Below are 25494 nucleotides of genomic sequence, written 5' to 3'. Positions count from 1 at the left end.
CCTTTCTCCTTCTCCGCACCCAGGCTACGCCCACAGCGGGGTCTTTGCTCTCACAGCCCCTCAGGACCCTTCCTGCTTCACATATCCTTGAACTTCATTCATCACTTTCTTCTGGCCTCTGCTCCAATGTCCCCTTGCTGGGGTGCCTGCCCTGGTTGTTCCCTATAAATTGCATGCTCCTGAGCTCCGTGCCTGATGTGCTTTGCTGTGTGGAGTATTTGTGTCTGACCCTGCCCATCAGAGAATAAGCCCCACCAGGGTGGACAGGCATGTGTCTGGTCATGCAGCTGTGTTTATCCAATGAATAAACCACAGAACCATTCCCCCATTGGCGTGGCTACAGTGTCATAGGGCCTTTGTCCCCTTGGATGTTTAGTGACAGGTGCAAACAGAGAGAAGGTGGGGGTCCATCGCATGCTATATCAGTGGGCACAAAGTGGACTTACTGACACTGTCCTCAAAGGGACACTCACAGGAGTGGGTCAGTGAAACACAAGCATGGCACAGGGTGGGAGTGGTGGGGGGGTCTCCTTGCTCAGGACTTACCCAGGAAGAAGGCTCTCATCTCAGGCGCCAGCCTCAGGGTATTCTTGGAATGTCCTCAGGTGATGGCAGTCCCAGAGCCACAGGACACCCACCCAAGCCCTCCTGCCCTGAAGTCCTCAGAGCTGACATTTACTGAGCCCTCACTCACCCTAGCACATATGTGCTTACATAGGACTATTGCCTACACAGCATTGGGAAGACCAGATGATTTACTTGTAAATCAACTGCTGTGACTACTTGCAGTTAGCCCCTGCCCCCACTCCCTCATCCATCCATCTGCACCCCAACTATCAGTCCTGCACCACCACCAGCCTCCCTCTCTTCAATGCTGAGGCTTGCTCTGCTGCACTCAAAACACTTCAGAGTTGCTCTTCCTGGACCCATTCACAGGCTGTGATGTCAGCCTCCACTGACCCTAAAGATACACTCTACCAGCCACATTGGCTGTGGCTCCTGGCCCAGAAAAATATGCCATATAAAGCTGCTGTGATCCTCATAAACATGGTGCCCACTTAAGGAAGGCACCAGGGCCCAGGATGCACCCTGTCCCACAAAGGGCATGTGTGGGGCCAAGGGGTGAGAACCCCATCTTGTGGGGGCACAAAGAGGCCCCTGGAAAGCAGGGTCATGGGCTACAGAAGTGTCCCAGGGAAAAAGAACACTGCTCTGCACTGGGGGCTACAATAAGGTGGTGTTTTAACACAAGAGAAGCCTTTCTCCCGTGTAATTGTCATGTCGTAGTTGGACTGCTCTGGAAGGTCTCACACACGAGTCTTATAGCACAGGCAGTGGTGGGTGTTCATGTGACCTCAGAGAAAGGCATCACTATGTCCAACAGAAACTCCAGCTCCTCTCTATTTGTAACTATTACTCAAGTACACACGCCTGAAACCCATCCCCAGAATTCAGCTTCAGTGGGGTGGTGCTGGGGCATCCAGTGTTTGTCTTGGGACAGCCAGGGCTATGAGGTACTGTCCTGCAGTCCAGCCCTGTCTGTAGCCCCAAGCTTGTTGTCTGCACAAACCAGCACCTCGGAGCATGCAAACTCAACTGGTGGGGAAATTGAGGCCCGGAGGGTCAGGGCTTGGCCCTGGTCCTATCATGAATTATTAACAGAGCCAGGGAATAGAAACCCAGGTGGTTTGAGGCAAGTCCCAGGAAAAAGAGACGAAACGATGTTCTAGAACAGGGCTGTCCAATAGAACAAAAGCCTCAAAGACCAGCCACAAATGTAAGAGAATTTTTTTTTACTAACCACTAAAAAACAAAAGTAAATTCCTTTTAGCTTTAAAAGAAACACTAAGAAGAAACCAATGAAATTAATTTAAATGTATTTTATTTAACCCAATTCATAAATTATTTCAAACTGCCATCAATATAAAGTTATTAATCAGCTACTTTGGGCACTAAGTTTTCAAAATCCAGGGGGCCTTTGACACTTGAAGCCCATCTCAATTCAGAGCAGCTCTGTCCCAAGTGGCCATGCATGCTCAGGGCCCCAAATCGCATGGAGCCTCCAGCAGCCCCAGGTCTGAGTGTGCTCCGTGGAGCAGCTGCACTGGCCTCCACAGGGGCTGGTCAGAAACTCAGACACTGGGCCCGGACCTGCCTCAAGCTCACACACAGCACTGTCCACATCTTCACACTGTGGCTAGGGGTATCCCCAACACCTACCTTTTCATGATGTGTTTTCCCACCTCTGTGGAACCTGTGAACCCAATTTTCCGCACATCGGGATGGTCTGAGAGTCTCTGGCCAACCAGCGAGCCTGCAGGTTGGAGTCAGTGAGGGAGTCAGGGCAGCCAGCAGGTGCTGAGGGTGAGGTACAAACTCTCCACCCCTCGCACGCGCCTCTTTAGGCCAGGCCTCTGGGCTGTGCACCCCAAGTACTTAGTACCCTCCATGCCCAGGGCCTATTCCCTCTCTGCTGTGGGCAGAATTGCATGCCCTAAAAATTCATTATGTCAACCTCTAGTACCTCAGATCCGACTGTGTTGGAGACAGGGTCTTTAAAGAGGTAAGTTAAAATAAGGCCATTTTCTCCTTTCTTCAACGCACACTGTCTCCTCAGCTTGACCTCACCCTGGCTCGCCTCTTCAAATGTCATCTTCAGACACATCATCCTCTAAATCTGCCTGCAATCCAGATCCATTTATGATTCCTCTGACTGCTCGGCATCTCCACTTGGATGCCTTGCAGCCTCTCATATTCAACATATTTGACACTGAACTCTTAATCTTTCCCCAGACGTGTTCCTTCTCCGGGTTCTCCATGTCAGTAAACAACCTCTCTTTGCAACCAGTTGTTCAAGCCATGAACTGGGAGTCAGTCTTGATACTTCCCTTCCCCACCTTATCAACTGTCTATTCCTGGTCTCCTCCACCCAGTCACCCCTTCATTTCCATGGGTCCCCTGCCTCTGAGCTTGTAAAACTGCATACGCCCAGGTGCACCTGTGAAGATTCTGGTTCAGTTGGTTTGAAGTGGGACACTCTCATCCTCTACATATACTTAAGAAACTAATTCCATTCCACAATTCTTGTTAAAAAGAAAATAACTGTTTGGGAAAGAAAATATTTGCAAAAGACACATCTGATAAAGGACTGCTATCCAAAATATACAAAGATCTCAAGGCGCCTGTGTGGTTCAGTTGGTTGAGTGTCCAACTTTGGCTCAGGTCATGATCTCATGGTTGTGAGTTTTGAGCCCCACATCAGGCTCTGTCCTGACAGCTCAGAACCTGAAGCCTGCTTCAGATTCTGTGTCTCCCTCTCTCTCTGTCTCTCTCAAAAATAAATAAACATTAAAATATATATATATAAAGATCTCAAAAAAAGAATCAACACTAAGAAAGTAAACCACCCAATGAAAAAATTGCACAGGCAGTGTCTGTACACACACCACATCAAGAAGATATACTGATGGCAGATAAGTATATGTAGAGATGCTCAATATATGTCATTAGGGATTGCAAATTAAAACAACGAGACACAACTACACAATTATTAGAATGGCCAAAATCCAATACACTGACAGCACCAAATGCTAGAGAGGATGTGGAGAAAAAGGAACTCTCATTCATTACTGGTAGGAATGCAAAGTGGGTCAATTGCTTTGTGAGGCAGTTTGGTCATTTCTTACAAAAGTAAACATAACCTTAGCATATGATCCACCAATCACAGTCCTTGGTATTTACCAAGTGAGTTGAAGGCTTATGTCTACAGAAAACACTACACATAGATGTTTATGGCAGCTTTATTCATAGCTACCAAAACATGGAAGATACTGAGATGTCCTTCAGTAGGTGAATAGATAAATAATCTGTGGCACATCCAGACAATGGAATATTATTCAGCACCAAAAAGAAATGAGCTATCAAGCCATGAGAAGATGTGGAAGAAACTTAAATACATATTACTAAGTGAAAGAAGCCACTCTGAAAAGACTGTATACTATATGAGTCTGACTATATGATGTACTGGAAAAGGCATAGCTATGGAGACAGTGAAAGATTGCCAGGGGTTGGAGGGAGGGAGGCAAAGTAGGTGAAGCACAGGGAAGTCCTAGGGCAGTGACACTATTCCATATGATACCACAATGGTGGAGGCATGTCATAACACATTAGTCATAGAATGTACAACACCAAGCGTGAATCCTGATGAAAACTATGGACTTTGGGTGATAATGATGTGTCAGTGTAAGTTTGTCAATTGTAACATATGTACCACTCTGTTGTGCGATGTCGATAGTGAGGGAGGCTGTACACACATGGGGATATGAGGTATATGGGAACTCTCTGTACTTTTTACTCCATTTTTCTGTAAACCTTAAACTGCTCTGAAAAATAAAGTGTATATCATCATCATCATCATCATGTTTCAGGCTGTTCAAGAAATATTCACAAGAATGTGTCATATGTCAGACCACAAAGAAATTCTCCATTTTAAGGTCACCTGGGTGGTTCAGTCGATTAAATGTCTGACTTTGGCTTAAGTCATGATCTCACAACTTGTTGGTTTGAGCCCTGCATTGGGCTTTGTGCTGACAGCTCAGAGTCTGGAGCCTGCTTCGGATTCTGTGTCTGTGTCTCTCTCTCTCTCTGCCCCTCCCCTGCTTGAGCTCTTTCTCTCAAAAATAAATAAACGTTTAAAAAAAGGACATCAAAAAAAAAGAAAATTTCTATTTTAAAGATTTTGTTTTTAAGTAATATCTACACCAAATGTGAGGCTTGAACTCACAACCCTGAGACCAAGAGTCTCTCACTCCACTGACTGAGCCAGCCAGGTGCCCCAGAAATTCTCTATTTTAGAAAGCAGAATGTTTACAGGCTATTGTGGGTTGGATTGTGTCTTCCCCCATTCATATGTTGATATCCTCAGAATGTGACTTTATTTGGGAATAGTGTTGTTACAGATGTAATTAGTTAAAATAACATCATTAGGGTTGGCCTTAACCCAGCAATGGATTTATTAGGTCAATGGTATCCTCTGACACAATTTGAGAGGTGCATGGGTGGCTCAGCCAGTTGAGCATCTGACTTTTGGTTACTATTCAGGGCGTGATCTCATGATTTGTGGGTGTGAGCCCTACATCGGCCTCTGCGCTGACTGTGTAGAGCCTGCTTAGGATTCTCTCTCCCTTTGTCTCTGTTCCTCCCCTGCTGGCGCTCTCTCTCTCTCTCTCTCTTATCTCCAAATAAATAAATAAATCTTAAAAAAAAAGTGGGAGGGAGACTTGAATACAGACACACATAGAGACAAAATACCATGTCAAGATCAGAGCAGAAATCAGTGATGCTTCTAAAGCTAGGAAAAGGCAAAGAAAGATCATCTCTAGAGCCATTAGAGGGAGCATCGCCTTAGTGACACCTTCCTCTCTGATTTCTAGTCTACTTGGTCAGTATGATTCTGTTGCTTAAGCTACCTAGTTTGTGGTATTTTGTTATGGCAGCACTAGCAAACATGCAAAGGCCATATTCTCTGATCATGACATAATAAAACTAGAAACATAGAAACAGAATTTTAGAAAGAAAAAACAATTGGATTTTTTTAAGTATTACTGAGTCAAAGAAGATGTCAAAACTACAGTTGTATGTTATTTAAGAATAATAAAAATATGAACACAATAAATTCAAAAAGCATGAGGTTGGAGTCACTGCTGAAGATTAGTATGACAATTCCCAGGGAAATAACCATAACTGGTGAAAATGATTTACAAAAAAAAAAAAAAAAACCAACCATATACAATCTCTGAAAGTTTTCCTAAACTTCCATTTAAGCAAATGAAGAAACATTTATTCAAGTAAATTTACTAAATCTCAGTAAGAACAGTGAGAGTCTGTGGTAACCAAGCCATGAACCATTCTCTCCCTCCAGGTGATGGAAACTCTACCCCAGACAGGTGTGGCCACGAAGGCAGGGTTCCTCTCCTCCATTTCCCACTCCAGGGATATAACATCTCACCATTTTTCACCTCCTCCAACTCTTTTAATTTTTTTTTAACATTTTTTAAAATTTATTTTTGCGAGACAGAGAGAGAAACAGAGCATGAGCAGGGGAGGGGCAGGTAGAGAGAGAGGGAGACACAGAACACGAAGCAGGTTCCAGGATCCAAGCTCTGAGCTGTCAGCACAGAGTCCTACGCGGGGCTTGAACCCACAGACCGTGAGATCATGACCTGAACTGAAGTTGGATGCATAAACGACTGAGGCATCCAGGCGCCCCCAACTCTGTGTTTTAGAGGCTAAATTCTTGCTGACTATGGCTTCCACCTAGTCCCTACTCTAGGGACTAGAGAAGGCTCTAACCCAGGTGTGGCAGGCTGAGACCAGGGGGCCTCATCTGCCTAATCCCAGCTCCCTCATAGGACCCATCACTTGTGCCAGAGGTTCAGAGATTTGGGGCAGGGGGAGATTTCTGTAAGAACCGAGAGCTCCTAAAAAATACTGACTTTATTTGAAACTGTGTGGTGAGGTTGAATTTTAAGGGCATTCTCAAAAACAACGGAGATTTTGGGGATGAGCCCTTAAGAGAAGGCTGATAGCTCTATGACAGCATTAAGGTAAGCATAGGTCAGTTAGTTTACCAGAGAGAACCAGGGGAGAGCCCTCTGGGTAGAAACAAACCTCAAAGTCTGGCCTCAAAAACTACCCCTGCAAAGGGGTCCAAATTTAATTGGATCTTATCATGGAGCAATTGATGTCCCAGGCCATTGTTGAAAACAATAGAGCAACCAGACTAGTTAGTGGAGCTGAACTGCTGAGTATGACACCAAAAGGGCAGATAGCAACACAGAGAACAGGGGAAAAGAGAGTCATAGAGAGCCCTGCTAAAACTGCTATCATCCCATGCTCAAGGCTGTGTCCCTGACGAGTGCCATCACTGGCTACACACCACAGGGCAAATAGACGTCACTCAAATAGCCTGGCCAAGTCATTAAAGACATAAACAAGCAAATAATGAAAACACACTTTGCAAAGGGAAGAAGATATTACCTAAATTGTGCCAGCTTTTAACGCAGCTATGATGCATGCAAAGAAATAGGAAAGCATAACCTATCACAGGATAGAGAAAAATAAGCAGGCAATAGAAGCTGAGAGGGCCCAGACGTCATACTCAACAAAGATGTCAAAGCAGCCATTATATATGTTCAAAGAACTAAAGGAAACCATGCATAAAGACCACACTTGTCTTCATCTAGTAGACAATATCAATAACAAAATATTTTTATATGTAATTCATTGTCAAATTGGTTTCCATACAACACTCAGTGCTCATCCCAACAGGTGCCCTCCTCAATGTCCATCATCCATTTTCCCTCTCCCCCACCCGCCATCAACCTTCAGTTTGTTCTCAGTATTTAAGAGTCTCTTATGGTTTGCCGCCTTCCCTCTCTGTAAATTTTGTTCCCCCTTCCCTCCCCCATGGTCTTCTGTGAAGTTTCTTAGGATCCACATAAGAGTGAAAACATGGTATCTGTCTTTCTCTGTATGACTCACTTCACTTAGCATAACAGTCTCCAGTTCCGTCCACATTGCTACAAAAGGCCATATTTCATTCTTTCTCATTGCCAAGTAGTATCCCATTGTATATATAAACCACATTTTCTTTATCCGTTAGTCAGTTGATGGACATTTACGCTCTTTCCATAATTTGACTATTGTTGAAAGTGCTGCTGTAAACATTGGGGTACAAGTGCCCCTATGCATCAGTACTCCTGCATCCCTTGGGTAAATTCCTAGCAGTGCTATTGCTGGGTAATAGGGTAGATCTATTTTTAATTTTTTGAGGAACCTCCACACTGTTTTCTAGAGTGGCTGCACCAGTTTGCATTCCCACCAACAGTGCAAGAGGGTTCCCATTTCTCCACATCCTCTCCAGCATCTATAGTCTCCTCATTTGTTCATTTTAGCCACTCTGATTGGGGTGACGTGGTATCTCAGTGTGGTTTTGATTTGTATTTCCCTGATGAGGAGCGACGTTGAGCATCTTTTCATGTGCCTGTTGGCCATCCAGATGTCTTCTTTAGAGAAGTGTCTATTCATGTCCTCTGCCCATTTCTTCACTGGATTATTTGTTTTTCGGGTGTGGAGTTTGGTGAGTTCTTTATAGATTTTGGATACTAGCCCTTTGTCCAATATGTCATTTGCAAATATCTTTTCCCATTCCTCGGTTGGCTTTTAGTTTTGTTGATTGTTTCCTTTGCAGTGCAGAAGCGTTTTATCTTCATGAGGTCCCAATAGTTCACTTTTGCTTTTTATTCCCTTGCCTTTGGAGATGTGTCGAGTAAGAAATTGCCGCAGCTGAGGTCAGAGAGGGTTTTTCCTGCTCTCTCCTCTAGGGTTTTGATGGTTTCCTGTCTCACATTCAGGTCCTTTATCCATTTTGAGTTTATTTTTGTGAATGGTGTGAGAAAGTGGTCTAGTTTCATTCTTCTGCATGTGGCTGTCCAGTTCTCCCAGCACCACTTGTTACAGAGACTGTTTTTTTTCCCTTGGATATTCTTTCCTGCTTTGTCAAAGATGAGTTGGCCATACTTTTGTGGGTCCAATTCTGGAGTCTGTCTTCTATTCCATTGGTCTATGTGTCTGTTTTTGTGCCAATACCATGCTGTCTTGATGATGACAGCTTTGTAGTAGAGGCTAAAGTCTGGGATTGTGATGCCTCCCACTTTGGTCCTCTTCTTCAATATTACTTTGGCTATTCGGGGCCTTTTGTGGTTCTATACAATTTTTAGGATGGCTTGTTCTAGGTTTGAGAAGAATGCTGGTGCAATTTTGATTGGGATTGCATTGAATGTGTAGATTGCTTTGGGTAGCATTGACATTTTAACAATGTATTCTTCCAATCCATGAGCGCAGAATGTTTTTCCATTTCTTTGTATGTTCTTCAATTTCCTTCATAAGCTTTCTATAGTTTTCAGCATACAGATCTTTTACATCTTTGGTTAGGTTTATTCCTAGGTAGTTTGTGATTCTTGGTGCAGTTGTGAATAGGATAAGTTTCTTTTATTCTCTTTCTGTTGCTTCATTGTTAGTGTATAAGAATGCAACTGATTTCTGTACATTAATTTTGTGTCCTGCAACTTTGCTGAATTCATGTATCAGTTCTAGCAGACTCTTGGTGGAGTCTATCGGGTTTTCCATGTATAATATCATGTCATCTGCAAAAAGTGAAAGCTTGAGTTCATCCATGCCAATTTTGATGCCTTTGATTTCCTTTTGTTGTCTGATTGCTGATGCTAGAACTTCCAATACTATGTTAAACAACAGCGGTGAGAGTGGACATCCCTGTCGTGTTCCTGATCTCAGGGGGAAAGCTCTCAGTTTTTTCCCTATTGAGGATGATATTAGCTGTGGGCTTTTCATAAATGGCTTTTATGATGTTTAAGTATGTTCCTTCTAACCCGACTTTCTCGAGGGTCTTTATTAAGAAAGGATGCTGAATTTTGTCAAATGCTTTTTCTGCATCGATTGACAGGATTGACATGTTGTTATCTTTTCTTTTATTAATGTGATGTATCACATTGATTGATTTGCAAATATTGAACCAGCCCTGCAGCCCAGGAATGAATCCCACTTGAACATGGTGAATAATTCTTTTTTTACACTGTTGAATTCGATTTGCTAGTATTTTGTTGAGAATTTTTGCATCCGTATTCATCAGGGATATTGACCTGTAGTTCTCTTTTTTTGCTGGGTCTTTGTCTGGTTTGGGAATCAAAGTAATGCTGGCTTCATAGAATGAGTCTGGAAGTTTTCTTTCCCTTTCTATTTTTGGGAACAGCTTGAGAAGGATAGGTATTATTTCTGCTTTAAATGTATGGCAGAATCCCCCAGAGAAGCCATCTGGTCTTAGACTCTTATTTATTGGGAGATTTGTGATAACTGATTCAATTTCTTCGCTGGTTATGGGTGTGTTCAAATATTCTGTTTCTTCCTGTTTGAGTTTTGGAAGTGTGTGGGTGCTTAGGAATTTGTCCATTTCTTCCGGGTTGTCCAGTTTGTTGGCATATAATTTTTCATAGTATTCCCTGATAATTGCTTGTATTTCTGAGGGATTGGTTGTAATAATTCCATTTTCCTTCATGACTTTATCTATATGGGTCCTCTCCCTTTTCTTTTCGAGAGGCCTGGCACAGGTTTGTCAATTTTGTTTATGTTTTCAAAAACCAACTCTTGGTTTCATTGATCTGCTCTACTGTTTTTTAGATTCTTGTTTATTTCTGCTCTGATCTTTATTATCTCTCTTTGTCTGCTGGGTTTGGGGTGTCTTTGCTGTTCTGCTTCTAGTTCCTTTAGGTGTGCTGTTAGATTTTGTATTTGGGATTTTTCTTGTTTGTTGAGATAGGCCTGGATTACAATGTATTTTCCTCTCAGGATTGCCTTCACTGCATCCCAAAGTGTTTGGATTGTTGTCTTTTTTTTTTTTTTTATTTGTTTCCATATAGTTTTTAATTTCTTCTCTAATTTCCTGGCTGACCCATTCATTCTTTAGTAGGGTCTTCTTTTACCCCCATGCTTTTGGAGGTTTTCCAGACTCTTTCCTGTGGTCGATTTCAAGTTTCATAGCATTGTGGTCTGAAAGTGTGCATGGTATGATCTCAATTCTTTTATACTTGGTAAGGGCTGTTTTGTGACCCAGTATGCCATCTATCTTGGAGAATGTTCCATGTGCAATCGAGAAGAAAGTATATTCTGCTGCTTTGGGATGCAGAGTTCTAAATATATCTGTCAAGTCCATATGATCCAATATATCATTCAGGGTCTTTGTTTCTTTATTGATTCTCTGTCTAGATGTTCTATCCATTGTTGTAAGTGGAGTATTAAAGTCTCCTTCAATTACCACATTCTTATCAATAAGGTTGCTTATGTTTGTGATTAATTTTTTATATATTTGGGTGCTACTGAATTCGGTGCATAGACATTTATAATTGTTAGATCTTCCTGATGGATAGACCGTGTAATTATTATATAATGCCCTTCTTCATCTCTTGTTACAACCTTTAATTTAAAGTCTACTTTGTCTGATACAAGTATGGCCACTCCAGCTTTCTTTTGACTTCCAGTAGTGTAATATAGTTCTCCATCCCCTCACTTTCAATCTGAAGGTGTCCTCAGGTCTAAAATGAGTCTCTTGTAGACAGCAAATAGATAGGTCTTGTGGGTTTTTTTTTTTTTATCCATTCTGATACCCTATGTCTTTTGGTTGGAGCATTTAGTCCATTTACATTCAGTGTTATTATTGAAAGATATGGGTTTAGAGTCATTGTGATGTTTGTAGGCTTCATGCTTGTAGTGGTGTCTCTGGTACTTTGTGGTCCTTGCAACATTTCACTTACAGAATCCCCCTTGGGATCTCTTGTAGGGCTGCTTTAGTGGTGATGAATTCCTTCCATTTTTGTTTGTTTGGAAAAAACCTTTATCCCTCCTTCTATTCTGAATGACAGACTTGCTGGATAAAGGATTCTTGGCTGCATATTTTTCCTGTTCATCACATTGAAGATTTCCTGCCATTCCTTTCTGGCCTGTCAAGTTTCATTAGATAAGTCTGCTACTACCCTTATGTGTCTACCTTTACCTGTTAGGGCCCCTTTATCCCTAGCTGCTTTCAGAATTCTCTCTTTATCCTTGTGTTTTTCCAGTTTCACTATGATATGTCATGCAATTCAAGTTATGTCTGAAGGGAGTTCTCTGTGCCTCTTGGATTTCAATGCCTGTTTCCTTCCCCAGATCAGGGAAGTTCTCAGCTATGATATGTTCAAGTACACCTTCAGCCTCTTTCTCTCTTATTCTTCTTCTGGAATTCCTATGATATGGATATTGTTCCATGTGATTGCATCACTTAGTTCTCTAATTCTCCCCTTGTACTCCTGCGTTTTTTATCTCTTTTTCTCAGCTTCGTCTTTTTCCATAATTTTATCTTCTAATTCACCTATTCTCCCCTCTGCCTCTTCAATCTGCACTATGGCTGTCTCCGTTTTATTTTGCACCTCATTTATAGCATTTTTTAATTCATCATGACTATTTTTTAGTCCCTTAATCTCTGTAGCAATAGATTCTCTGTTGTCCTTTATGCTTTTTTCAAGCCCAGTGATTAAGTTTATGACTATTATTCTAAAATCTTGTTCCATTATATTGCTTAAATTGGCTTTGATCAATTCATTAGCTGTCACTACTTCCTGGAGTTTCTTTTGAGAAGCATTCTTCTGTGTCGTCATTTTGGCTAGTTTTCTGCCCCTGATGTATTTTAAAAGCTTGTGTGCTCTACACCTGAGAGCACTGTTATATTAAATGAAGGTTATACACTGTCCAGGGCCTGGCCCTTCAGGAGTTTTTTCGGGGATTGTTACTTGCTCTCTGTTGTTGTGACTTTGGTTGTTTTATTACCCTATTCATAGTGATAATATGGACCCTCCACCAGGTGTGCTTTGATTTGTTCCTTGGAGTAGCCCTGTAAAGGAAAACAGATAGACAAACAGGAGACAAAAACATGCAAATACACAAACAAATAACACAAACAAACAAATAAACAAAAACAAAAAACTAAAGACAAAAAAGAAAAAAAAAACCCAGAACACCAACTACAAGTAAAGGAGAGGATGGAGGTGGTGCTGATGGAAGAGCACATACAAAGGGAGAAACAACAGGAGCGGGGTGGTGGGGGGTGAGGAATAAACATTGATTAGGCAGAGAGACTAAAAGGTTTAATCCAGAGAGAAGGGAAAATAAAGAATGAGGCAAGGAAAACAAAACGAGGATAAAGTTACCCAGACAGAGAAACTTATGGCTTAATTATTCCAGAGAGGGAGAAGGGAGTGTAAAGAAGCAGGTGTAGAACATGTATCAAGACAATGGATTAAATATGTCTGTTTAGACAGACTAATAACCAGAGTAACCAGCCTAGGGGAGGGAAGAGATAAGGAAGAGAAATGGTGGGGGAGGAGAATATATCTATATATCCAGAGTGGACCTAGAGTTAATCCAGGTAATGCATTGCTTGTCGGGAGTAGCTGTTTGTAGGATCCGTGCAGCTCCAGTGAATACAGTTACCCAGTGAAAAGGGGCGTGGTTTGGTGTAATCAGGACCCACCTCCACTAAGGACCCCGGGAGTGATCCCTGAGGCCCAGCCTTGGTGGTGGTGTTGGTGTGGGGGGGAAATGGTGATGCCCCAGTCTCTTCTCCATGGAGCCAACCCGATGGAGTCAGTTTGAGTTGTCCTCACTGTGACAAGAGTGCAGATGGGGTGGTCCTTCTCGCTCCACCAACTCCCCTGACCCTGCACTTGGCTAGCATTCAAAGTCCTGCTCCACGCACTCTGGCACTGGGGAAGTGCCTCTCAGTGTGGTCTGATATGTGGTCCTGGCTGGCTTTGTCTGTGCCACCGCATTTCAGGGAGGACCACCTTCTCCTACTGCAGACTGAGAGCTGCTGCCCTCACCAGGAGCCCCCTGGGGTGGCAGACGCAAGCAGCCTTTGTCTTTTCCCACAGCACTCCAGGGAGATGGCCACCTTTTCCTCCTGCAGACTGCACGCTTGGCCCAGCCACTGTGCCCAGGGGTGGCGGACACAGGCAGGTTCTGTATTATCACACAACCCTCTAGGGAGGAACCACTTTTTCCAACTGCGGACTGAGCCTCTGACCTACCACAGCACCCAGGCCTGGCTCCCCTCCTCCCCAGATGCGCGAGCAGGGAGCCGGCTCCAGTTGGAAGAAAGCCCCACAATTAGAGATCGAATCCTTCTCAGTCTCAGTCCGAGGTCTTTCTCCTGTCTAGATACAGTCTTGCACTTCCCTAGCCGCTCTTTCTCTTCCCTTTGTCTCTGCACAGAAGGGGGTCCCTCCCCTCCATGCCCATCTATCTTTTTTCCAGCTTTCCCATTTTCTTCCTTGTAGTTTCAGTCTATTTTCCTTCCAGGCTCTGGTGTTTTCAAAGTCCTTCGGCTTCTACACTTCTTTGTTTGAGAGACGTGGGAAGTATGGATTCCGCCTACTTCTCCACCATGTTGGTCCCTCCCCCAATAATAAAATTTTTAAGAACCAGCTAGAAATTCTTGAACTACAGAGTACAGTAACTGAAATAAAAGTATCAGTAGAGTGGCTCAACAGTAGGTTTGAACTGACAGAAGAAAGAATCAGTGAACTTTAAGATAGACATTATGCAACCTAAAAATGAGAAAAATAATTTCTTTAAATGAAAAGAGCCTCAGAAAGGAATGGGTAACCATTAAACACGCCAACATATGCATAATGGGAGTTACAGAAAGAGAGAAAAACAGAAAGGAGCAGAGAAAAATGTTAAAATAAATAACAGCTGAATACTTCCCAAATTTGATGGAAAAACATTAGTCTAAAAATCCATGAAGTTCAGTAAATAGCTCAATCCATGAAGCTTAATGTAGAATAACCATAAGGAGATCCACTCTCAAACACATCTTAGTAAAAATAGTGAAAAACAAATACAGAAGAAAATTTTGGGAGTATCAAGAGAAAAATGATTAATCATTTATAAAGGAACCCCAATAAGATTAACAGAAACAACTGATTGTTCATCAGAAACAACAGAGGCCAGAAGGTAGTGGGATGATACATTCCAAACACTGAAAGAACAAAACTGTCAACCAAGAATCTCATATTTAGCAAAGTTATCTTTCAAAAAATAAAAGCAAAAAATAAAGACATGTCCAGATAAACAAAAACTTTGATAATTTGTTGCTAGCAGACCCACCTTGTGAGCAATACTGAAGGAAGTTCTTCAAGCTGAAAGCAAGTGACTCAGACAGTAATCCATAAGAGACCACCAGGAAAGGTAATTATATAATTATAAAAAACAGCTTAAATGTATATTTTCTTTCTTTTCTTAACTGATTTAAAAAGCAGTTGTATAAAAACAATGTGTATATAATTGTATTGTTGGATTTACAACAAATATAAATGAAATATATTTGACAATAATAGCAGAAAAGAGGTAGGTGGGAACAAAACTGAAAAGGAGTAAGGAAGAGATACCAGAGTAACTCAACAAGAGGAACAAATGAAAAGAACCAGAAATGTAAATAAGGTTAATATAGCAAACTACGTAATTATATATTTGCTTCCCTTTCTCTTGAACTTCTCTCATAGACATAAAATTATAGCAGCATACTATTGGGTTTATAATGTATATCAATGTGATGTGTGCACAAAAATATGTGGCATAACAGCACAGACGTAATAGAGCGATTAGGAATAGTATTTGTATATTTCCCTGGAGTTAAATTAGCATAAATCTGAAGTATTTTCTGATAAAATCCTAGAGAAACCAACTAGGAAAATAACTAAAAGTTCTATTGTGAAAAAAATCATTAAAAGAATTAAAATGTTACACTAGAAAATATTCACTAATGTAAAGAAAACCATAAAAGAGACATAGAAACAAAAGACAGGAAACACAGAAAGCAAAAAGTAAAATGGCAGACACAAATCCACTATGTCAATAATCACAGTACATGTGAATGGATTAAACAATCCAGTCAGAAAGGCAAAGACTGTCAAAATGGATCAAAACAAGATCCACATATATGCTGTCCAAGGAGACTCAGATATAAATATGTTGCAAGTAAAGGGATGAAAAAAATACATCATGCAGACAAGAACCACATGAAAGTTAGAGTAGTTATGCTAATATCAGATGAAGCAAACTTTAAGACAAAAACTATTAAGGAAATAAATAGAGACATTTATAATAATGAAAATATTAATAAAAAAGTATGAGGTGTTGTCAAAGTTCTATTTAAATACTTTCCTTTAAATGACAAAAAAAATAAATGAATTAAACTTTCAACTCAAAAAGTTACCAAAAAAAAAGCACACAGGAGGACAGAGAAGAAAATAAAAATGATAAAAGCAGAAAAAAATGACAGAATAGTAATGGGATGGGTAAGGAAATTCAAGAGCTATTTTGTTTGTTTTTTGAGGGGAGTACAGGAACAAGAACTTTTCACAAATTTAATCAATTTTAAAAGAGAAAGAAAAAGTGAAAAGTATAAGGGGATATTATAACAACCAAAGGGAGAATAAAAAAAGGAATTAGTTATAAGAAATTATTAATACGACTCTATGCCAATGTATTTTAAGTGTGTGCCAGAAGGGACAACATTTCCAATAAACTAGACCACTAACCACAGAAGAAACTAAACAAGCAATTCATGTAATACCTCCCTAAATGCTCTAAGTCTAGAATGTTCTACAGATAAAGTCTCTTAAATATAATAATTCCCAAGATATGTAATTTATTCCAGAGCCTGTATATACAACACACAAAAAATGGAAAACATTCGGGGAAACATTTGAAAGCTAGAACCCTTCCAGGTCTGGGTCCCTCCCATGGTGGGAGAGAGCCATCTCCCCTACAGGCTGGCCACCCCCACTGGATCACTGGGCCAGCAATCACTCTTCCCTACTAGAGCACATCATGCAGCAAGCCCTGTTCTGACCAAGTGCATCTCTGACTTCCTGGAGCCCTGGCACCTCCAGATGCCCCTGTCCACATCCCTTACCAGATCCAGGGAGGATGTTGACCACGCCCTTGGGAATGCCAGCCTTCAAGGTCAACTCTGCAAACTTCAAGGCTGTGAGTGGAGTCACCTGGGGAGGGAGGGAAGAAGACTGGGTCAGGAAGGACCAGGAAGTGGGGCTCGGCCTTCCTCTCCCAGCAGCCAAGGTAGCAAGCAGGGAGGAGCAGTCATGGCAGGAGGACCCTCCAGGGTAAGCCCCATCATAGTGGGTACTGCCAACCCAGCCAGCTTCCCCCAGAGCTTCAGTGGAAAGTGGGGAGTAAGGCCTGCTACCTCCTGTGTCTTCTAGTGCCTTCTCCTGGCAGGCTCCAGCCCTGTGGCCAGGCCTGGCCCCTTCCTGAACATTCATACCTTCTTCACTCAAAGAGTGCAGTGTCCCAGGACTGCCTGGAAGCACCTCAGTGCCAGGTAATGCCCAGAACTCCCTGGTGGGTGTGAGATTCTAATTACCATGTCGTGGCTGAAGGCCATTCCTCTCCCCTGGCCTGCTAGCAGTGGTTCCTCTTCTGGCCCAGGTAATTTTCCTTGTAAAGTTTGGGTTGTGTCCCACCTACCACCTGGCCTTAGGCTGAGCCTCCAAATCTGTGGGGTGCTGGCGCTGGGAGGGCACAGGCCTGTTACCGGGTCTTCCAGGGACAATTGCCTGGATCTGTGCACAACAAGCCCCCAGTAATGTGAGAGGTTATGGGTCATCTCAGAAGGTTGTTGTCATGCTCAAACAAGCAAATATGTGCAAATTTTTAATTTTCATGTAATTTGTTATGGACTAAAATGCTGCCTCAGGGTGAATACTATAAATGCTAGCTGTCGCTATTGATGGGTTTTAAATTATAACTTTCTCGGAGCCAAGTTTCCCCAAAGTAGCCAGGAGACCTGGGTACGCTGTCCAGAGCCACATGATGGAGCATCTTGCCTTCAGTTCCTAACACCCCTGGGGGCAGGCAGGGGACAGGCTGTTACTTTCAGTATACAGGTGAAGAAGCTGAGGCTCGTGCAAGGGGTTCCTCGTCCCCAGGGGACCCTGCTCAGGCCCTTCCAGCCTGCCTGAGTGACCCTGACCTGTGCAGCTTCCGTGTGAAGGGCTGGCGGGGGTGGGGGGGGGAGGGTGCAGGTGCACAAATCCCACCACTCCCTTGCTCCCTCCAGGACTTTCAGTCTCTGAAGCCAAATAAGCGACCAAAGCTGTCTCAGAGCATGGGGCCTGGACAAGGGACCAAATAGGGTTTCTGCTCCCCCAAATCCAGAGGGCTGGTATCTGTGGGAAAATAACTCTGCTCACCAAGCAGCTGCAGGTACACACACGGCTAACCTGACTCAGCCACCCCATGGTCGAATGAACAGACTCTGCCTACAGCCCACATTGACCCTTGCTGCCTGCTGTCTCTGCTACTGTGAGCCGGGCCCATGGAAGGCCAGCCCTCATCAGTAGTACCTTTCCTCCCTTGAGGAGGAACCAGTCCCAGGTGGTCAAAGGGCCCAACAGGGCACCTGTTTCCTCCTCTACAGCCCATAGGCCCCACCTGGAACACACCCAGACCCACCTGGGCAGGCTTGATCACCACTGTGTTCCCAGCAGCCAGGCAGGCAGCTGTCTTCCAGGAGAGCATCATCAGGGGGTAGTTCCAGGGGATGACGATGCCACAGACCCTATGGTACAAAGAAGTGTGTCTTCGTCTCTCCACTCATCCTGGGCGCCAGACTTCACCTGCCAACTGCTTCCTCTCCCCAAGCCTGACACCCGTTCCACTCCAAGCATCTTGATATGGTGCCCAAGGTCCCCCTGAGAGAGCTCACCCCTGGCCTTCCAGCCCCTGATGGGGCAGTATGTCCAGCGTGGCAATAGCCCCTCTTCCTGGCATGGCAAAATACTAGGGAACATGGTTTCTCATCGGAACTGTCAGACCTGTCTAAGGATAGTCCAGTAGGGCATGACACCAGGCAGTGCAGGAGTTGACAGAAGGCAGGGCCAGGGAGAAGGCCAGGGACCACCCAGGTGGGCAGAGAGAGTATGGAAGAGAAGTGGGATCACACGGGTGGGACAGGAGGAAGTCAGTGACGGTCCTCTTGGGTGTGAGGCCAGGGTGAAGTCCCATGGAGAGAAGGAAGCAGTCAGCTGAGGAGGCCTAATAAGGCTTGTCTGCTTTGCATTAAGAGATGGTACCCAGCATCAGTGTGCCCCTTGGTCCCAGAGAAAGCCTCTGGGTGAGCAGAGACTCCATAAAAGGGAAGCCCCTCATGGTCCTGGGGGGCCTAATGATGACACATGTGGTCCCAGCAGGCATGAGGCCCTGCATTTCCCTGACTCCTGTAAAACCCAGGGCACTGTCTTCATCAGTGTCGACAATTAATGAGCCGGTCCACACAGAACTGCTCAGGCTACCTAACTTGTTTTCTTCATCATATTCATGATCATCATCACCACAGAATGTTTCCCAAAAGAGGACTTAGCTGAACCCAGGAAGGGGAAGAGCGTGTGTGAAGGCTGAGGTCAGGACATTCTGGGGACCAGCACACCATCCTGGGAACAACAGGGTGCACTCAGGGGTTTGGAGAGCCACTCCCCACCCCATGTACACCCAGCAGACCCAACAGGATGAGAAGGTGGAGGGAGCACGGTGAGTTGTCCAGGGAAGAGGGTGAGGTTATCAGGGTTGTGGGGGCTCCAAAGGAGAATGGACGTCAGGAAGTCCCACTGTCATGGCTGAACTGTACTCCCCAAAACTCGCAGTTGAAATCCTAACTCCAGAACGTCCTTATTTGGAAATTGGGCCATCCCAGATGTAATTAGGTAAGATGAGGTCATACTGAAATAGGGTGTGTACCTAACCCAATAGGACTGATGTTCTTCAAAAAACAGAGCCATGTGAACAGACAGACATGCACAAGGAGGACACCAAGTGAACATGAGGGCAGAGATTGGGGAACACCCAAGACTGCCAGTAAGCCACCAGAAGCTGGGGGAGATGACTGGAGCAGATTCTCCCTCATACCCTCAGAAGAAACCAACACTCTGACACCTGAATCTAGAACTTCCAGCCCCAGAATGCTGAGGCAACAAATGTGTGCTGCTTGAGTCTCTTAGTTTCAGTACTTTGTTATGGCAGCTCTAGCAGACGCATAAACCCGCCCATATAGGGACAACTTTCCCAGTCCCCCAACTCCCTGGGAGGCTCTGCATTAGTGTCCTCCTCAGTCTGATGGGGACAGACTCCTCGGGAGGCATCTGGAAGAGCAGTGACCATGCAAATTCCTGTGACTGGCAGCCAGGTGGGCCATGGTCCCCCTGCCCAGCGCTTCTCAGGCCTGCGCCCAAGTAAGGGGCTCCAAGCACATGGGCTATGCAGGGCTCTCACTCTACACTCTGACACCTGGGCAGGGGAGTTCCTTGTGGGGGCCTGTCCTGGAACACTGTCTACATATTGTGTCCTCTGGGGGAAAGGCTGGGTGGGAACCCCAGCCCTCAGTGCCACTTCCCTCCCAGGCTGCCCCCTCTCTCTGGGGGCTACAGGACAGGGTTTTCCTATATCCACAGCCCACTCTCCCAACAGGGGCTGCCCTCACCAGCAGGCCTGTCCTTCAGGACCTGGTGTGTTCATCTGTACACATTTCTGTTGATGCAAATGACATCTGAACACATTCTCCTTCTGACATACCCCCACATTCCCAAGGAAGCTGAGTGCCCTTGACTACCATCCACAGGGATGTGAGGTCCCTACTGGTGGATCCCAGAGGCCCCACGTTTGTAAGGGGCACAGGGTAGGTGGGAATGCCTGCTGGGTGCTGACAACACTGGGCCTCTGATGCACTTTAGATGATTTTAGAGGGCATTCCTCAGTGCGCTTCCCTCACACAAGTTTTTCCTGGAGCTGTTCCATGTGGTCCCCATAGCTCTGTCCCATGCCTTCACACTGCCATAAGCCATGCCCTGGTTAGGAGGCTGCAGTGTTCAGCATGGGTTGTGCAGGGTTTTGTTGTCAAGGCCCCAGCACAGCTGCTGTGAGTGCTCTTGGGCTTGTCTCCTTGTGCACCTGTGTCAGTGAGCCACCATAGTTATGCCTGTGACGGGGTACATTTGGGGACTGAATAGGCACTGCCACGTTGCCTTTCACAAAGGTGGATCCTCTGCCCGCCTCCCCCGACCCCAAAAGGCAGTGTGAGGAGGCTTCTCTCTCCCTAGGCCTTTGGACCATCTGATGGTGAGGCAAGGCCCCTCATGTCTGGGTTTAACATAATTTCCCCAATTCCTAGTCTTTTCTATGTTGACTGGGCAGGTGTCTGTCTCCTGTTGAGCACTGGTTCCTATCCTTGTCTATTTCTCTATTATTTTTACCCTGCTCCTTGGTTCTGTGTAGTTCTTAATTTTTATGCATATTCATTATTATACTCTTTGCAGATAAAATTTTTCAGGTGTACCCTCTGTTTCCCACTATGACCCTGACTGATACAGGGCTATTGTGGGGATTAAGTAAAATTATACTTATAAGGCCACTGAAACAGTGCTTGGCACGGAGCAGCTACTTTAGACGTGAAAGCTGTTTTATTTGCTAGAATATAAGTCCCCTGAGGACAGGCATTCTCATCAGTTTTGATCATTGTTGTATATCCAGCACCTGAAATGTATGGCATGTAGTAATTAGTGAATAAATAGCATTCGATAGATGTGTAAAAAGGGGATGAGCGCTCACACTACAAATTGCGCGAAAAGTGCCTAGTGTGTGGCGAGTCTTCGACCAACGCTGTGACTCACCCAATAGGCTCCTTCCTGGTCAAGGTCAGGTTGCGGTTTGGTCTGGCTTGGTTGATGGGGATGGTGGAGCCCTGGAACAAACAAGGGGAGTCACTGATAGGGGGCTCCATTGTTTCCTTCCCCCTTCCCCCTGGGCAGCCAGACTGTGCTTGGGGCTCAGAAAGGAACAGGGTCTTGTATGCATCCTGAAACCCCCATGACTGAGACAGGCAGGAGACACAAACCTTCCAGATTATGTACAACAGGGGTATCTGAGGACTTCAGGTACAGGTGGAGCAGGCAGCCATCAGGGGCAAGGTGCCTGCTGCACTGAGACTGGCAGAATCCTCAGACAAGAAACTGGTCCTGGTACAGGTAAGGCCTCTGGCTTTGACACTGGGGCAGACAAGGGAGGAGGTGGGGGGCCAAGTTGTCTCTGGAGACTGTGCCGGCCCAGGAGGCCCTAGGTGGGGACTGGCTCCAGCCAACAGTGATGCAACAGTACAAGGAGGAGCAGAAGTTGGGCTTGCCATCATACCTGCACCTCTCAGCCCCATGGAGAGGATAGGAGGCGTGGAGCCCATTTCTGGCAGAGACCCCAATGAACCTTTTGGTAATGGATATCTCTGGGGAAGGGTTGACCCATCCCTGCCTCTGGTGGGCAAACCACTGGGAATGGCTTCCAAGGTCACATCCTGATCCCTGGGATCCAGGAGACGGTGAGCTACCCCTTCTGCAAAGATGTGGAATGGCACAGTTGACCTGATGCAGGTCAGATGATGCAGATGTCCCCAGCATGACCTCAGGAACCTCCATAAAGGCAGAGTTTTCTCCAGTTTAAGAGAGAGGGATGCCAAGTCTGAGAAAGGCAAGGGGGGGTGGGCGGTGGCAAGGGCCAGAGTGAGGCCTGCAGTAGCCTCGGCCAGAAGCCGGCAAGGACCTGGACCTTCCGTCCTGCAACAACAGTTGAGTTCTGCCAACACCTGAACAGGCCTGCAGGCAGGGTCTCCCCAGAGCTCCAGATAAAGCCCAGCCTAGACACTGATCTTGTGAAATCCTAGCATGGAACCCAGCCAAGCCTGCCTGAACGTCCCATCTGCAGAAATGTAAGCTGATGGGTTGTTTTAAACCAATAAACTGGGTCATTTTTTATGCAGTATGTAGGCTAACACACTGCCCTAGAGTTTCCTGCTGAGCCCAGCTTGCCTGTGTGAGCTCTCACTTGGTGGGTAAGAGCCTCAGCCCCACCTGAATTTTGTCACACCAGCCAGCAAAGTAGCGGAAGGTCTGGATGGACATGCCCACGTGGGTCTTCAGGGCCAGTGTGTAGACAGCGCCTGCATCCAGAGCCTCGATGGTGGCCAGCTCTTCCTGGTGCTGTTCCATGAGGTCTGCCAACCTGGGCAAGGGGTGGAGTAGGGGAGGGAGATGGGCTCAGGTCAGGACCAGCCTTGCTTATTCTTTCGAGGCCCTTCTTCAATGAACAAGGGCCTCTGCCCTGCACTCCCAGCTCTGTCACACTCAGATGTGCTGACCTCGGTTTTCTGATCTGTGAGATGGGACAGCAAGGTTTACTTTGCTGGATGGGCATGAGGATGATGCCCTTCTGTCCCTCTCTCCTCTCCTCTCTTTTCCTTTCTTCCTTCATAAAATATGGATGCATTAACTACTTTATAATAACACACATGATTCTGCAAAAGCAGTCCCTCTGCTTCTGCAGTAAGGAGGTCACCATCCAAAAAGGTCACCCTGTCTCTGGACAACTTTGACGAGGGGAAAGCATGTCCAGCTTCAAGCACCAGCTGATCCAGTGGAGTGTGCCCCCAAGGATGGTATCTGTGGGGAGGGGGAGGGGAGATGATGGGAGAGATTCAAGGGAAGGTTCATCTACACAGCTCTCCTTGTTAGCTCTCTGAAATCCAGTTGCCCTCCTGTGATTCTGGTGGGTGTGCTGCTATGGGCAGCCTGGGAATTAGGACTGTGCCCCCTTCTCTGATATAAAGGAGCCCCAAAAGCAGAGTGCCCAGGGAACAGGGTGCCTAGAGGAAGGTGGAGGCCACAGACCCAGAGTGGCTCTCAAACTTGTACATGGGGAAGCTCTGGCCCAGAGATAAGTCTGGGACAAAAGACTGCTGACCAGCTCCTCTCTGAATTCAGCCATGGCATGGCCTAAACACCCCAAGTACACACTCTCCCTGGGAAGCCAACCCTAATTCCTGCCCTCTCTACACCAATAACATATCCCTCCAGTGTCCTGATAGCAACCTCTACCTTTCTTCAAACCTTGCATGACTGTTACAGTTATCCACTTAGTTGAGTATTCCAGGACTATTTGCCTCTCCCTGAGGCCTGGGACAGGATTTGGTCTCCTGCTCCCTACTGGACCTCCTACACCCACTGGGCACACAGTCAGTATGTAGCATAAGGCTTGTGAGTGAAACTGTGGGCTGAACAGACATGAGCAATTTAGTGGCATAGCCACATGGTTACTTCAGACACAGTGACACACCCAGGTACTTCTCTAGTTAAGAACAGCAAAGGTGTAAATAACTTTTTGAGAAGCATTATAGACCAAATAATGAAACACCATGTTGTGGCATAGTTGATAGTTCTATCAACTATAAAAAGAGATGTGTCACAGGTATAAATCTATATTATAAATAAGCCAGGGGCACCTGGGTGGCTCAGTTGGTTAATCACCCAACTTTGGTTCAGGTCATGATCTCGAGGTTTGCGAGTTCAAGCCCCACATTGGGCTCTGTGCTGACAGTTCAGAGCCTGGAGCCTGCTTCGGATTCTGTCTCCCTCTCTCTCTGCACCTCCCTTGCTTGTCTCTTTCTCTTTCTCAAAAATAAACATTAAAAAACTTAAAAAAAATAAATAAGCCAAAGATGGTCTCTGTGTATTGGCCCCTAGGTTCTTCACTGCAGGGTGAGACCTGTCAGCTTAAAAGCTTGCTGGATACACATTTATGTATCCAATTATTTTAAACATAGCCCAAACAAGCAGACTTTTAGCTATTTAAAGTCTTGCTTTACATCCCCTGGGAATCCCACTTGACAGCTATTATCATTGGAGAGATGGACTATGCACTTACAGCTGTTGCCTTCCCAGCCCTCTGACCCAAAGATCCCTGCTCTGCTGCTGAGCAACATTGCCAGGACACGGGAGCCCGCCCCCCTCTGATCCCCCAACCTCCAAGAGTTGCTTTGCACTCTTCCCATTCTGAGTAGAGACCTCCCACTATAGTCTCTGGAGGGTCTCCCACTATGGGGGTGACGCCTCCTGAAGCTTGTTGTGTGTTTCTACTTCTCATAGTCCTATCTTTTCCCTTGATCAGCCCCAAACCCCTCCAATTCTACCAGACAAGGTCACCTGCATGTGATGTGGCCATGTTATAAAACCCTAAAGTAACTATCACCTAAGCACGCCATTTGGAAAGCTCAGTGAGAACTGAGTGGGATTGTTCACTGTCAACTTTGCTGAGCTGTACCTCTGCCTCCAGCATCCTGTCCCCAGAAAGTACGGGGGGGGGGGAGGGGGGAAGGCAGTGAAGCAACCAAAGTCACCCCAGAGGTCCTCAGGACAGCCATGAGGAAAGGCAAGTGTGGGGTGCCACACAGGCTCAGCCTCACTCCCAGCAGCCTGGTCCACCACCAGATTCTTGTCTGTGGACCTAAGGAAGTGTCCGAACAAAAGGTGACAGCTTCCTACAGACTCCGCCACCAGCTCCTGGTGGTCCCTCTCTGGCAGCTGGGGACACTGGCTCTCTAGGTCCCTAAGAGGCTCTATCTTGTCCCTCAGTGGTTCTTGGGGCCCATCTAGTGACTTTCTTTAACTCTCTTTTCTAGATCTTTCTTCCCAGCTTCTCCCACAATTGCATAATGTCTGAACCCTATAATGTATTCTGCATTCCATAATATGTATCCATGGTGGTCTATTTTCCTCATTGAATCAGGGGCTGCTGAGCCAGCAATGGGCGAACCTCCACCATGGGGACTGGGAGGTTGCATGAGGCAGGACCAGGTTCCTAGGAGTTCTCAGGTCTGGGCTTGAGATGTCTGTCAAAGCAGTCCAGGTCTCTACTTAGAGCTGTTCAGGCACCCAACCCTTCACTATCATGTTGCTGGTGGTGTTATTATGACACATGCCACTAGATGGCAGCAGA

The 25494-nt window shown here is 45.4% G+C and overlaps 1 protein-coding gene across 3 annotated transcripts in view; it reads right to left on the bottom strand.

The window, feature by feature from the left end:
• ALDH1L1 (aldehyde dehydrogenase 1 family member L1) overlaps positions 1-25494 on the bottom strand; it is a 130437-nt gene that overhangs the window by 11432 nt on the left and 93511 nt on the right. For all 3 annotated transcript variants that reach the window (XM_042912831.1, XM_042912845.1, XM_042912835.1), the window contains exons 13-17: positions 22575-22725; positions 21348-21418; positions 18142-18247; positions 16583-16670; positions 2221-2314 (exon numbers count right to left, since the gene is read on the bottom strand). In XM_042912831.1, the coding sequence (XP_042768765.1) occupies positions 2221-2314; positions 16583-16670; positions 18142-18247; positions 21348-21418; positions 22575-22725 (510 nt within the window). The remainder of the gene's footprint in view (positions 1-2220; positions 2315-16582; positions 16671-18141; positions 18248-21347; positions 21419-22574; positions 22726-25494) is intronic.

Source organism: Panthera leo, chromosome A2 (genome assembly GCF_018350215.1).
Source record: "Panthera leo isolate Ple1 chromosome A2, P.leo_Ple1_pat1.1, whole genome shotgun sequence".
Classification (NCBI taxonomy): domain Eukaryota; kingdom Metazoa; phylum Chordata; class Mammalia; order Carnivora; family Felidae; genus Panthera; species Panthera leo.
Note: the sequence above shows the minus strand (reverse complement) of the source record. Positions and strands in the feature narration are given on the sequence as shown.